Source organism: Serinus canaria, chromosome 13 (genome assembly GCF_022539315.1).
Source record: "Serinus canaria isolate serCan28SL12 chromosome 13, serCan2020, whole genome shotgun sequence".
Classification (NCBI taxonomy): Eukaryota; Metazoa; Chordata; class Aves; order Passeriformes; family Fringillidae; genus Serinus; species Serinus canaria.
Window position 1 is genome coordinate 17,286,690 of NC_066327.1, and position 14,056 is coordinate 17,300,745.

The window sequence follows — 14,056 nt, forward strand, 5'->3', positions numbered from 1 at the left end:
CTCCCTGCCTGCTCAGCCCCCCCTGCCTGCTCAGCCCCCCCTGCCTGCTCAGCCCCCCCTGCCTGCTCAGCCCCCCCTGCCTGCTCAGGCCCCCCTGCCTGCTCAGCCCCCCTTGCCTGCTCAGCCCCCCTGCCTGCTCAGCCCCCCCTGCCTGCTCAGCCCCCCCTGCCTGCTCAGCCCCCCTGCCTGCTCAGCCCCCCCTGCCTGCTCAGCCCTCCCTGCCTGCTCAGCCCCCCCTGCACCCTCAGGCAGGGCTGGGAGCAGCCTGGGACAGTGGGAGGTGTCCCTGCCCATGGCAGGGGTGGAATGAGATGAGCTTTAAGGTCCCTCCCAACCCGAACCAGTCTGGGATTCCATGATCCACAGCGAGGGAGGTGTGAAGGGTCCTCTGGGCAGAGTGACCTGTGAAAAGAGCTGGCGTGTGCCTTTTCCCAACACTGCTGCCATGCTGTCCCTCGCTGGATTTTCATTCTTTTTCTCGCTGAAGCAGCGTCTGTCCAGAGCGGTGCCCTCGCTGAGTGCTGGTTGCTAAGCAATGTTTTACAAAAAAATCCCAACCATTGCAGAGCAGAGCTTTGGGTGTCTCTCCCAGGAATTCTAGGGGAAAGCCCAGGTTAAAGGCAGTGATTTCTTCCTGGAAAGGGTGGTCACATACTGGCACAGGCTACCCAGGGCCGTGGTGGAGTCACCAACCTGGAGGGGTTTTACGGGTGACGACAGTGGTGATTGTTGGCTTTGGCACTGCAGGGGGAACAGCAGGATGTGAGAATCTTGGAGGGCTTTTCCCACCTGAACTGTTCCATGGTTCTGTGCTACGCCCCGGGCTGTGCATCCCTGTCCTCACCCTGCGTGCCTCCCTAAGCTCCACTAGAGATTTTAATTTATTTTCTCTTTTCCTGCCGAAGCAGGAAAAATTGACTCACTTGCCACTGATGTTCCTGCAAGCACAGTGGGATTTTTCCTGTTCTTACAGCTGAGGTGGAGGAGCACCGGCGACAAAAGGATTTCCGCAGCCTCCTTGGGAGGAGGAGGAGGAGGAGGAGGAGGAAGCAGGTTGTGCAGAACAGCTCCTCAGGGGCTGGGAGCTGACCCTGCCCTGGCTGTGGGTGAGAGCTGCTGCCTCTGGCATGGGGACAGGGGAGGCACTGCCCCGTGCCATGGCCTGGCTGGGGGCTGCCAGGGGGGCCTCCTGTCCCTCCTGCCCACAGGGACAGGGCATTGGTCCCCTCCCCTGGGCACCCCAATGCTTTGGTGCCTGCCCCTTGGGAAATCAAGGGGGCTCTCTGTGTCCCACCTATTGGCTAATTAGATCTAATAACGAACTAATCCAGAAGCAGGGCCAGTGCCTGAGGCAATCTGCTCTGCCTGGCGAGGTCTGGCAGGGGCTCTGCCACAGCCCCCCCTGCCAGACCCCCTTCTGCTCTGCTAATGGGCATTGCCTGGGTCAGGAGCAAATTTCTTGTGGATTAGTGTCCTCTAAATCGATTAGCTGTCTCGGGCAGGGCGTTCTGTCCTAATGAAATGTGATTCCAGGCTCCAGTCGATGAAATATTGTGGTAACAAGGGTAAAGTCATCTGCAGCCTTCCTGTGGGTCATGCCAGGGTTTGGAGAGGAATCACAGAAATACACAGTGATTGAGGGTGGAAATGACCTCCAAGATGATCAAGTCCAACCTGTGACCCATCACCATCTTGTCAACCAGCCCAGAGCACTGGGTGCCACATCCAGCCCTTCCTTGGACATCTCCAGGCATGGGGGCTCCACCGTCTCCCTGGGCAGCCCCTTCCCATGACTGACCATTCTTTCCAGGAAGAAATTTCTCCTGATGCCCAACCTGAACCTCTCGTGGCACTTGGAGGAGAAGCTGCAATTACTGGAGCAGTGTGATGCTGGTAGGGACTGACCTGCACTGCCCAGTGAGGGATCTGGGGGCCATGGGGAGCTGTGAGTAAAACAGTAGAACCTTTCCTCACAGCTGTAAGGCTGGAGGTGTTTCCATGACCTGCCTGGGGCAGTGGCAGTGGGGCAGTGTGCAGGTGGAGGGGAGATGTGCTGTTCAAAACCCTGGTTTTGGGAATGGCGGTCAGGGATTGGGGTTTGAAGGTCAGGCACTCGGTGCAGTGGGACAGCTGTGCTCAGCAGGTCTGACATCTCTCTCTCTGGGCCAGCCCTGTGCCCAAATCCCTGGCCTGACTGGGACACAGGGATTTTCACTGCTGCTTCCTCACATTGTGTGCTGTGCAGCCGGCTGCCCGTGGACATGCCAGCCAGGGTGGGAATTTTCCATTTCATTACCACGTCCCTGATGTTTTCCAGGCACTTAAGCTGTTGCCTGTGTTTGCTGTTGGGATGCATCCCTCCTCTGTGTTGGAGTGGTGGATATTTACTCTAGATTTTATTCAGAAACTGTGCTTGCTCCCACCTGAGCTCCTGTTGCTCCGACGCCCGGCTCCCTGCCTGGCAGACTCTGGGCTGCAGGTTGGGACAGGCCGGGGGATTCTGCCATAAAACAACACCAGGATGTGAACAAAAATAAGCACAGGGAAAAGTGCCGGACATGGGAGCTGGGCGGGGAAGTGGAGAAATCCCGTTTCATTTTGTTTTGCTGCTAAGTGCACGAGACGCTCCGTGTCCAGCTCAGAGCCTGGGGATGGCATCCGGGGGATGCTGCCCTGTGCTGGGGGCAGGTGGGCTGTGCCCCTCCAGGAGCTGCAGGCAGGGATGCTCTGGGGGCTGTGGGAGGACTGGGATGTTGCCATGTTTGTGCAGAGCACCAGGAATCCCCCTGGGCAGGGCTCTGCTCAGTGCTGGGGGTTCTGCTGATCCCCTGTGCTGGTTCTCTGCACGGTGATGGTCAGCCTGGCAGCTGCCTGCCAGGGTGGTGGTGCCTGGCTTCAGGCTCCTGATCTTCCAGGGCCATCCTGGGGGCATGGAGTGGTTGCCAGGGCTGCCAGGAGGGCTCTGGCAGGCCTGTGTTTCTCAGAGCCCTGCTGCCCCTTGCTGGGAGTGAGGACTCCTTGGGCTGTGCAGCTGCAGACATCTGTCTGCTCAGGCTCTCCAGGAATGGGAAGCCTTTCCCAGGGTCGTTTACATCATTCCTGGGTTTTGTTTCCTGCGTGTCCTGGCTGCAGCAGGGCAGGCTCTGCTGCCTGGCACCTGTGGCTGCACATGCAGCCCAAGTCTTCCTTTCCTGGTGGGATGCAGAGGTCATTGCTCGATGGTTCACATGGCCAGTGCTGAAGTCCCTCCAGGTGGGACCCTTGGTGAGGGGCACTTCATCAACTGCATCATTAACCCATCCCTGCTGCCTGGGCCAGCTTCTCTCCTGGCAGTGTCCCAGCCCTGGTGACACTCTGAGTGGGAAGGGCAGAGCTGTTGGCATGAGCTGGGTTTCTGCAGTGTCTCAGCCGCTGTGAGACAAGGATCTGACTCACGAGCGTGGCTTTGTTGCAATATGACTTGATGGGTGAGTGCTAAGAAAAGCTGAACAGGAAGGATGGAGAGAGGCTGTGAGACCTTTGCCTCTGGCAAAGCAGGCTGAGCACTGGGCTCAGAGCTCCAGGGCTGATTCATGGTTGAGAAGTGGGGCAGAGGGGCAAGAGTTCCAGTTGACCTCCAACTCCCTCAAACCAGGGGAAAACACGAGGGTGGCTGCAGCAGTGGGAGTTGAAGGAAGTGGTTCCTTGCCCTGGTGCTGCTGCAGCCCTGGCCCTGCTGCAGGATGTCACACTGGACTGGCAGCTTGGGACCTGCTGGTCCTTCTGGCTTCATTTCCCTTGCACCTCCAGTGCTGTCCATCAGGAATCTGCAGAAGCGTCCTGGGCTGGCAAAGCTCCCAAGAGAAGTCTGAGCATTATTGATTTGGGGGTGGCACGCTGACGTGGCCGGGGTGCTGGGCTGGTGGGCAGCAGGGATAATTTTAGCTGTGCAGCCAGGCAGCCCTTCCAAGGGATAACTTTGTTTTTCACGACGTGCAGAACCTTTATCTCTTCAAATCCCGTGGAAATGCTCCGTGTCTTGAGCGTGTTGCTGAGGTCTGCTGTGCTGCTGGAGCCTGTCAATGGTGCCATTCAGCACACAGAGGGCTCTGTGTCCCCGTGCCCAGCGCTGCCATACGGGGCCAGCTGAGCCTGGGGTCCAGGCAGACGGGGATGCCTGGGCTGGCAGCAGTGCCCAGCACTCCCCTGGCTGCAGGGCAGGGCTGAGCCACAGCTGGGGCACCTCCTGGACCTGCCCTCCTGGGCATCTTGGCCAGAGCTTCAGGTTGTTGTGTGTTTTAGCACATCTGAGCAGTTCTGGGTGTTCTGCCTGCAGTGTGCTGTGTAGGGAGTGTGTGCTTGTAAACTCGCTGAAAATGAACTGCTGGGGTTTGGCTCCCTGGGTGTGCTGCTGAGACAGGGCTCAGCTGGAGGCTGTGGGTGGAAAAGGCACCAAAACGGGGTCTGGGGGGCTGTGGGGCCACTCAGTGATGCTCTCCCTGCCCTGGGGGTCCTGCCTGGGGTGGCTGCAGGGACTGTGCCCGTGGCCCTGGTCCTTGGGGTCACCTTGGTGTCCTTGGCACCCTCTAGCCTCCATCTGTGGCGAGTGCCAAGCTGTGACAGCCTCTCCACAGGCTGTTGTGCAGAACATGATGGCAGAAGCTGTGCTGGAGGTGGGGTGGGCTCTGCCCATCTGCTTTTGTATATTTGCTCATGATGATTCAGAGGGGGAACCTGCCAGCAGCTGCCGGCCCATCCTAAATCACTGATTAACTCCAACCACCTGGTGGAGAAGTTGTTTAATGAACAGATCAGTGCTAATTCTGCATGGAGGTGACTCTGGGACTGGGCCAGGCCAGTGTCTCTCGGGAGCAGGGCTTTGCTGACCTTGCTGGGAAGCGCAGAGAGGGGATTTAAACCTTCTGCAGCAAATGAAGCGTTTCCTGATGCTGGCCTGACGCTGGTGCTGACCCCAGTGCTGCTGGGGCTGGGGCTGGCTGGGTGACACTGCAGACTGGCAGCTGCAAACGCTGCTCTCAGGCACGAGGTTCTTGTTGCTGGATTCCTGCACGGGCTGCGGGGCCAGGCTGGCTGAGTGTCCCATGCAGAGTGCTCCAGGCATCCATGGCCAGATCCTGCTGGCCATTCCCAGCTCTGACCATCCCTGAGCTGCAGGAGTGCTGTGTGAGCCCAGAAGGGGAGCTGAGCTGAGCCCTGGCTGGCTGTGGGCACAGACACCATATTGCTGCTTTCTGAGCACCCTCAGAAAGGCAGGCTGTAATCCGCCTGCTGATTAGCGTGGCTGTTCCCTGGATGACCCATCCTGGCTGGCCCCTGCGTGCCTGGGGAGCTGGGGAGGTGCTGTGTCCTGTTCCCTGCAGCCAGATGAGGGCTGGGAGAGCTGATCCCACAGGTCTGCCCTGCTTGGGGCAGAGGGGCTGCTGCTGGCACTGGCTTTGTCCTCCTGTCCCTCTCCAGGGGCTTGCAGGGGACAGACAGCCCAAGCTGCTGTTCCTGCTGCTCTTTGCTGAGGGGGAAGGAAGGGGCAGGAGTCTCAGTTCCTGTTGTCCACTTGAACAGTAAATATAGGCTATTAAGCAGTTTTCTTTGCAGGAAGTGTAGAAATCCTGCTCCGTGTGAGCACAGCCTCTGGCAGAGCCCAGAGCCCCGAGCAGCAGCATCCTCTGCTCCCCTCTGCAGCAGCATTAACCCTTCATGGCCACACTCAGCAGCAGGCTTGTCTTTAACCTGAGCCACCCATCCTGCTGCTTCTGCCCTGTCCTGGGGCCAGCTGAGCCAGAGCTTTTTGCTCTTTCCAGCTTATGCAGCAGACTGGCTGCAGAGTCAGCCCTGGGGAGCCCCCCCTCTCTGAGCCTGCAGGTTCACTTTGCCCTGGCTGACCTGATCTTCCCAGCACGGGACCAGGCAGCAGCACCAGGCAGGGGGGACATTTGTCTTCCTGACATCTCAGTTTGATGGGCTGTGCTTCCCCTCAGTGTCCTGCCTGTTGTTTCTGGGGTGCTGGCTGCAGACCTGGCTGAGTGGGGTCACCCCAGAGGGCCCGGGGTGCTGCACTCGTGGAGGAGGGGTGGGAAATCATGACACAACCCTTCCACAAATGGCCTTTCTCAGGAGTTCCAAATTCCTTTGGAAGAGGCTCTTTATGTAAGAAGCAGCCACTTGAGTCTCCTTGTAGTAACAGCAAGCACTTCCCAGAAAGACTGAGCTCTCAGCAGCCGAGGAGGAGGAGGGGGGACACGGGGAGCACGAGGTGCTCTCCTCCTGCTGATCCTGGCAGGATTCCTGGGGCTGGAGAAGGTCCCTCAGGCAGGTTTGGGATGAGCCCTGGAGCTGGAGGTGTGTGGCTGGGATGGAATTCAGCAATTGCCCTGGCTGCAGAGGGAGGAGGGGACGGTGGGGTGACCCCTGGGCTGGCTGGGAGGGAGCAGGGACAGCCAGAGGGGTTATCTGAGGCTGCTTCCAGGAAAGGCTGCTGCCCTCTGACCTGCTGGGAGCTGTCCCTGTTCCTGCTCTTCCTGAGGTGGGTGTCCAGGATGCAGTGGGAGGGGAGGATGCATCACTTTTAAAAGGGCATTTTATTTCAGATCCTTGGTTGCTGGAGCTGTGCAGGTGAGCCTGTGTGTGCCAGTTTTCTGTCAAGGGGACTTTCCTGAAGGGATTGTCCCATCCTCACCAGCCCAGGGGGGAAAGGGGAGCCATGGGAGGTGATGATGATGATGATGATGATGATGAGACCTGCAGCCTGAGCTGGTTGTGTTGCTCAGGCAGAAGGATTTTCCAGGCTTTTTGTGGTGGCCTTCCCTGATGCTGTGATTGACTGAACAAGCCAGCAGAGAGAGGACTTGGAAGGAAAACTTGCCAGCCCCTGGTGCAGCCCTGGCGTGACTCATGTGCAGGGTCTGGGTGGTTTTGCTCGTGCCTGAGAGGAAGCAGCAGATTCTCTTGAGCCTTTGCAGGATTTTGGGGTTGTTTGTTCACAGCCCTGGGGAAGAAGAACCCACAGGAGCTGAGGCTTGTCAAGGGGCTGCCTTCCTGCTTCCCCTAGGGCTCTTGTCCCAAAATGTATTTGAGGGGGCTTGGGTGGTCTGACAGTGGCCTGGGGAGGACGATGGGGCCCCACAGGGTGGGCATGGGTGCCCCTCTCTCTTTTTCTGGCTGATCCTGCTGCTAATTTTATCCTTTATCACTGTCACTCCAGGAGTTATCTCCTTCTCCCCTGCCTATTTATAAGCACTGTGGGCCATTGCTGTCAGTGCTGCTGGCTCCAGAGGCTTCTTGGCTTTGCTCTGGCTGGTCCCAGAGCCCTGACCTGCTCCTCACTCTCAGGTGGAGGAGAGGGTGGCCCTGGAGAGGGTGACCCTGCCCTGGAGAGGGTGACCCTGCCCTGGAGAAGGTGACCCTGCCCTGGGCTGGGGAGCTCAGTTCCCCCAGGTGCTCATCCCTGTGCTGCAGCAGCCTCCAGCTCTGGAGTCCTGCCCAGGAGGGTCCGGGGAGAGTCCCTGAGCCCTGGCACATGGAAGGGAGCAGGGGGAGCTGCTCGGGGCTGTGCTGAGCTGGAACAAACCCTCCCACCCTCCTGAGTCCCTCCTCTCAATCCTGCCCAGGAGCACTGGGGAAGTTTCCCCAAAAAACGTGTGTCCTGTTTCTGTGGGTGCCATGGAGGCTCGTGGCAGCTCCAGGCACAGGAAGGGTGTAAAAGCCGTGCTCGTTCCACCCTCCAGAGAGCAAAGTGCAAATCCTGTTATGTGTGAACCTTCTCCTCCAAGAAGCCCCTCTGTACTTTTCCACTGGGGAAGCTCCCAGGGATTTCCCTCTCCCTGCCTGCCTTGGCTGGGTGATTTCCTGCTGCCTTAGGAAGCAGTTGTGTGGAGGCAGCTGGGACTGAACTGGGCAGGATTAACCCCAGGGCTGTCAGCAGCAATACTGGGAAAACAGCTTTAATGCTTGCAGAAAGTTGCCAGCTCCCTTATCCCATGGGGAAAGCAAAACACTTGGACTCTGCTGTGGTTATCTCTTGGCTGCTGGTGTCTGAGAGGAGGAAACGGCCTTTGTGTGCACACGCATTTTCCACCGGTGCTGGGGATGGGAAAGTCCCTGGAATTTTGGGTTGGAGTGAAGAAATGCCCGGGGGGTGAGCACTGTGGGCTCCTCACACCGGCAGGACTGCAGCCACACGGGGCCTTTGGTGGCCTCACAGTGCCCAGGACTGTCTGTGTCTGTGTGTGCCAGGCTAGCAGGGCTGGCCTGAGAAGCCAATCCTGGATCCACTCAGGTCACTGTGAGTAAGAACTTAATAGGATGCAGATCTCAGAGAGAATCTGCAGCTCGGGAAGCAGCAAAGCTCTGTGCTACTGCCTTCCTTCAGCGGGCCGGGAGCGTGGCAGAGGGGCCATCTCCTGGGGGACAGTGTCACTGTGTGTCACCGTTGGCTGCTGCCCCCATGCCTCTGGGTCAGAGCTCTGGGGTGGCTCTTTGGCTGTTTTGGAGTTCCATCTCCTGTAGGGGGTTCTGGGGGTGCTGACAGGGACCCCACAGAGCCGTCCCTGGGGTGGCTGCAGAAGGGCAGCGCTCTGGGGCTTCCCTGGTGGCAGGGGCCGCTCTGTGGGTGTTTCCTGGCTGGGATCAGGTGTCTGTGTCCTGCTGTTGGGGCACTTTCCCACTGGTGCTGTCCCTGTGCTCCCACAGACCTGTCGGCCGCCAAGCGCAAGTTCGCGGATTCCCTCAACGAGTTCAAGTTCCGCTGCATCGGCGACGCCGAGACCGACGATGAGATCTGCATAGGTGAGTGCTGCTGCTCCTGGAGGCACACCTGCTCCAGCAGGGCACCAGGGGACACCAAGGGAATATGTCTGGGTGCTCTCTGGAAACTGCTTATCCTCTGGTTCAGGAGCACAGCCTCCCCCAGGGAATCACCTCTTGCTTCTTGGCCTAAATCTGTCCCTGCCAGATGGGAAAGGGAGAAGATTGCCCGTGTCTGAAACCACCTCTGGTAGCTGGATGTTTTGCACTGGAGAGGAGCATCTGGAGGTGGTTGTGGCAGGGTACCCTGCAAGGGGCTGTGCTCTGAAGCAGAGGAGCAGCAGAGTCACACAGATCCTGTGCCTGGGGGAATCAGCAGTGCTGAGCCTGGCAAGGCTCTCTGAACAAAGCCTGGCTCTGCCACAGAGCTTCTCCTGGCACTGGGCAGTGGCTTCAGCCTCTTCCCTCTCTCCTCCTGCTCCTGCCCCAGCTGAACTTTTAGCTTATTGTGCACATCATCTGGAGCCAGGAGAGCAAAGAAGCTTTAGCCCTGATTTGACTTTGCTTGTTTATTTGCGCCCAGTCTCTCAGCAGAAATAGCTCCTCATCCAGGTCTCCCTGGTGCTGTGCCCGTGCTGGGGAGCTGCCCCTCGTGTGCTGGGCATGGCTGGAGAGCAGTGCTGTGCTGTGGGGCTGGTTGGTGACTGCGTTGGGCAGGGCAGGTTTGAGCTGAGGATGTTGGTGTCTGGAGGAGGAAGCCTGGTCCTGGGAATGCTCTGCTGCCAGCTGTGGGTGGCAGGAACCTTTCTAGGGAGAGAGCAAGGATAGTAAAAACCCCAACCTCCCCACCCAAAACACAGACAGACAAAACCCCTCTGCGCAGTTTCTCTCTTTAAGAACTGAATGTGAAATGCTGACTGTGTCCCTTCCAGCCAAGTCCCTGCAGGAGTTTGCCACGGTGCTGCGGAACCTGGAAGACGAGCGGATGCGCATGGTATGGCCCCAGCTGTCCTGGGAGCAGGGGGTGGTGGCACTTGGGACACCGTGGTGGCAGTGACTGCCTGCCCCAGTGCTCCTTCCCTCGCTGGCCTGGAGCTGCAGGGTAGGGCCGAGGAAGGAGAAGGTGGCTTGGCAGGGAAACACTTGGAAAGCATCAGGAATGGGGTCTTGCTGTTGGAGAGTGGCCTGTGCTGGTGCTGGGGGAGTCACAGGTGTGCAGGGATGGAGGGGTGAAGCCTGGGGGTGTCTGGGGGCTGTGGGAGGGTTCCATGGAAGAGGCTGTGGAGCAGCACAGGTGAGCTGTGCCTGTCTTTGCCCCCAGATCGAGAACGCCAGCGAGGTGCTGATCACGCCGCTGGAGAAGTTCCGCAAGGAGCAGATTGGGGCTGCCAAGGTAACCCAGCCACTGCCCCCAGAGCTGGCCAGGACCTGGCACACTGCAGGATGGGCGTGGGCATGGGAGGAGGCAGTGTGCTGCTCTGGGATGGACACGGGGCCATCCAGCTCCTGGGAAGTGCCTCAGTGTTCTGAATTCACCCGCAGCCAAATAATGTGCCAAGGGCAAAAAACTGCATGCCAGCTGAAGTGAACCTTTTTCCTTCCTCCAAGGAAGAATTAGGATTTTCTTGGAGGGGCTCACATTTTCCTGAGTCCCCCAGCCTGCACTCCCCACCCCAAAGCATCGCTGGGGGCTGCAGGGGAACTCAGACACTTCTGGCAGGACGGGGAAGCGCCGGTGTGGCTGAGGGCGGCCGTGAGACAGCCTGGCCCCCCGTGAGACAGCCTGGCCCCCCCCTTCCTTTCCTGCCTTTGTTCTGAAATGAAAACCTCTGTCTGTGGCTCCCCTGTTGTTATAACAACCTGCTGCTGCCTGCAAGCAGCTCATGTCAGCACCCGGGGCTGCGTTTGCATGGCAGCGGTGCCCAGTGCAGCTGGAGACAAACCCAGAGAGGGGTCCTGCAGAGCACACCTGCTTACCTGCAAACACAGAGAGGGGTCCTGCAGAGCACACCTGCTTACCTGCAAACCCAGAGAGGGGTCCTGCAGAGCACACCTGCTTACCTGCAAACACAGAGAGGGGTCCTGCAGAGCACACCTGCTTACCTGCAAACACAGAGAGGGGTCCTGCAGAGCACATCTGCTTACCTGCAAACACAGAGAGGGGTCCTGCAGAGCACACCTGCTTACCTGCAGCTGCTGCCATGGGCTGGGGCCAGGTGTTGGGCTGGCCAGGCTGGGACAGGGCTGCCAAGGCAAGTGAAGCTGGTGTTCTTAATGCTGCTGCCACAGACAGCCAAGGTGCTGTGTCATTGTCCCCCGTGGCACAGAGGAGAAGCTTTTGGAGGGGTGGCAGGGTGGGATGTGGAATTGTGACCATGTTCTGCTTAGAAAGCACTTTCCTCACTCTGTTGCTTTTGGACCTGGATCTGGGTGTTTTACCAAGCACTGGGCCCCAGGAGCAGAGGAGGGGTTCCCTAAAGCCTTGGGTTTTGGCAGCATAAGCTGCTTTCCTGTAGCTGCTGATGCTGGCAGATAAAAGCAGCCTCACCTTCTTCCAGCTGCTGCCCCCAGGTCCTGTCTCATGGTAGCTCCCACCTGGCACTGCCATCCTGCCCAGTGCCACAGGGATGCTGTCACAGCTGCTCTGGGACCGTTGTGTTCAGTGTCACACTTTTTGTCCTCTTTTGTAGGATGCCAAAAAGAAATACGACAAGGAGACTGAGAAATACTGTGGTGTCCTAGAAAAGCACTTGAATCTGTCTTCCAAGAAGAAAGAATCCCAGCTTCAGGAGGTGAGAGCAGCCTCTGAGTTTCCATGTCTGGCTGTCACTGTGGAGAGCTTTTTGAATGCCTCACACAGCTTATAACAATGGCTCTCCTGGCTGTAAACTCATCTTTTCCCTTCATTCTGGCTGCGGGTGCTGGGTTTTCCCCTTTTCCTGTAATGAAAGGATGTGGAGCCTTCTTGGTGAGTAAATCAGAGAGATCCAAAAATGGATGGCAGTCAAAAAGGAGAGAGGGTTTATAATTAAAGAGTGTAACAGAAAGGAACTGGTTCTGCTGCAGGCTTCCCATGTGCCAGCACAAATCATGGATGTCTGCTCTCCTCTGCAAGTGGCTGCTCTGCTCTGTGCTCCAGGGGAGGAGGGATCAGGCTTAGTGCCTTAAACTCTTTAGGAGCCATCAGTGATTCAGGACATGGCTAGCTGTGGTGACAAGTGCTCCTGCTGGATGAGTGTGCTGAGTTTTCAATCCCTTCTTTCAAGTCTGGAATTCCTTGTGCTGACCCAGAGCTGGGTTGGTCCTGAAGGATGTGTGTCCTTGCCCTTGGGCATGGTGCTGGTGTGCTGCTGATCCCTTACTGGGGGCTCTGGTGGGCTCCTGTACCCGGGTGGTGGGACTGTGCCCAGCAAAGCAGGAATACCTGGGGCACAGGTGATCATCTTCCAGCAAATCAGGGCTGGGGAGGGCTCAGAATCTGGGCAGATGTGCCTGCAAGCCAGCCTTGTCCTTGGGGTTTGTAAATAACACCCGTGTGTCCCAGGGAATGGTGGCTTTTAATGACCCTCTGAGCCCTGGTCTAGTTTGTGTTTGAGGTGCTGAGATGGGGCAGGGAGTGGAAGGAATTCTGGCTGGGGAGGGAAGGATCCACTCGTGGCTGTCAGAGGTGTGATCCTGTGCCCGGGACAGAGCATGGCCCTGGGGGCTGCCTGGAGGTGCCATATGGGGTACAGGTGGGATTCTGTTCGGGATGTGTTCGGGATGTGTTCAGGATGCAGTCTGGGATATTTTTGGGATGCTGTATGGGATTCAGTTTGGGATTCAGTTCAGGATGCAGTGAGGGATTCTCTTTGGGATTCTCTTTGGGATTCTGTTTGGGATTCTCTTGGGCATGTGTGCAGGATCAGTGCGGGATTCAGTCTGGGATTCAGTTTGGGATGTGTTTGGGATTCAGCTGGGGATGTGTACGGGATCAGTGCGGGATGCCGGACGCCGTGCAGGTGCGCTGGAGCGGCGCTGCCTGCTGGTGCCATCTGGTGCCATCTGGTGGCATCTGGTGGCATCTGGTGGCATCTCCCACCCGGCCTGGCTCGGGCTGCTGCCGGGAAGGCGGGGGGAGCCCGCTGGAAGCAGCTCCCAGTTCAGGGCTGCTCCGGTTCCCCCGTGCCGCTGGGAAGTGCCCGTGCTTTGCTGGCTCAGACCCCCGAGGGAGGGGTTGCCTTAGAAAGAGGATTCAGTGTGGAGTTGTGGAATGTGGATGTGGCATCCCTGGCGAGGGGGAGTGCTGTCCAGAAAAGGGAGAGTTGTTCTTTTCAGATTTCCATTTTTCTCACCTCTGCTGCCTGTTTTCTACCCAGCTGCTGGGGAGGTGAGAACGTGACTCCCCACACCCATTTTCCTCAGCTGAAGGAAGAGCTTGCTCGTGTGGGTCAGGTTTATTTTTATTGCTGTGCCCTCTGTCCAGCTGGGGCTGGAGCTGGGTTTGCTGTGCTTGGGGGTGTTCCCATCAGAGCAGGTGTGCTCTGGTCGTTCCTGAGCTCTGTTTCCTCTCCACCCCCTGCAGGCAGACAGCCAGGTGGACCTGGTTCGGCAGCACTTCTACGAGGTCTCCCTGGAATACGTCTTCAAGGTGCAGGAGGTCCAGGAGAGGAAGATGTTTGAGTTTGTGGAACCTGTAAGTGAGCTCTCATTCTGGCTCAGCCTGCACAAAACTGGGGTGCTGGGGTGAAATGGGGTCATGGGAGCCCTGGCAGGGCAGGGCCAGGGGGCCCAGGCTCACCCCACAGCCCCTCTCCAGCCCGGGGGGCTGCAGGGCCCCCTCCCCTCAGCACTGGTGGCTCTGGGTGCAGCTCTGGCTCTCCACTGACCATCTCCATTTGCTTTTCCCCAATGCAGCTGCTGGCCTTTCTGCAGGGGCTCTTCACATTCTACCACCATGGCTACGAGCTTGCAAAGGACTTCAGTGACTTCAAGACAGAGCTGACAATCAGCATCCAGAATGTGAGTGTGCCCAGGGTGTCCCTGTGCCCGGGGTGTCCCCGTGCCCGGGGTGCCCCTGTGCCCAGGGTGTCCCCGTGCCCATTGCTGTCAGCGTCTCCAGAGCCACCTCAGCTTCTGGTGTATTTTCATCACAGAATCCCAGCCTGGTTTGGGTTGGAAGGGACCTTAAAGCCCATCTCATTCCACCCCTGCCATGGCAGGGAAACCTCCCACTGTCCCAGTTTGCTCCAAGCCCTGTCCAGCCTGGCCTTGGGCACTGCCAGGGATCCAGGGACAGCCCCAGCTGCTCTGGGCACCCTGTGCCAGGGCCTGCCAC

The 14,056-nt window shown here is 58.3% G+C and overlaps 1 protein-coding gene across 4 annotated transcripts in view; it reads left to right on the forward strand.

Annotated features, from left to right (window-relative positions):
• Nucleotides 1-14,056, forward strand: part of ARHGAP26 (Rho GTPase activating protein 26) — a 113,979-nt gene that overhangs the window by 10,855 nt on the left and 89,068 nt on the right. For all 4 annotated transcript variants that reach the window (XM_050979801.1, XM_050979797.1, XM_050979798.1 and 1 more), the window contains exons 2-7: nt 8,686-8,781; nt 9,672-9,733; nt 10,061-10,132; nt 11,430-11,531; nt 13,304-13,414; nt 13,636-13,740. In XM_050979801.1, the coding sequence (XP_050835758.1) occupies nt 9,725-9,733; nt 10,061-10,132; nt 11,430-11,531; nt 13,304-13,414; nt 13,636-13,740 (399 nt within the window). In that variant the 5' untranslated portion in view covers nt 8,686-8,781; nt 9,672-9,724. The remainder of the gene's footprint in view (nt 1-8,685; nt 8,782-9,671; nt 9,734-10,060; nt 10,133-11,429; nt 11,532-13,303; nt 13,415-13,635; nt 13,741-14,056) is intronic.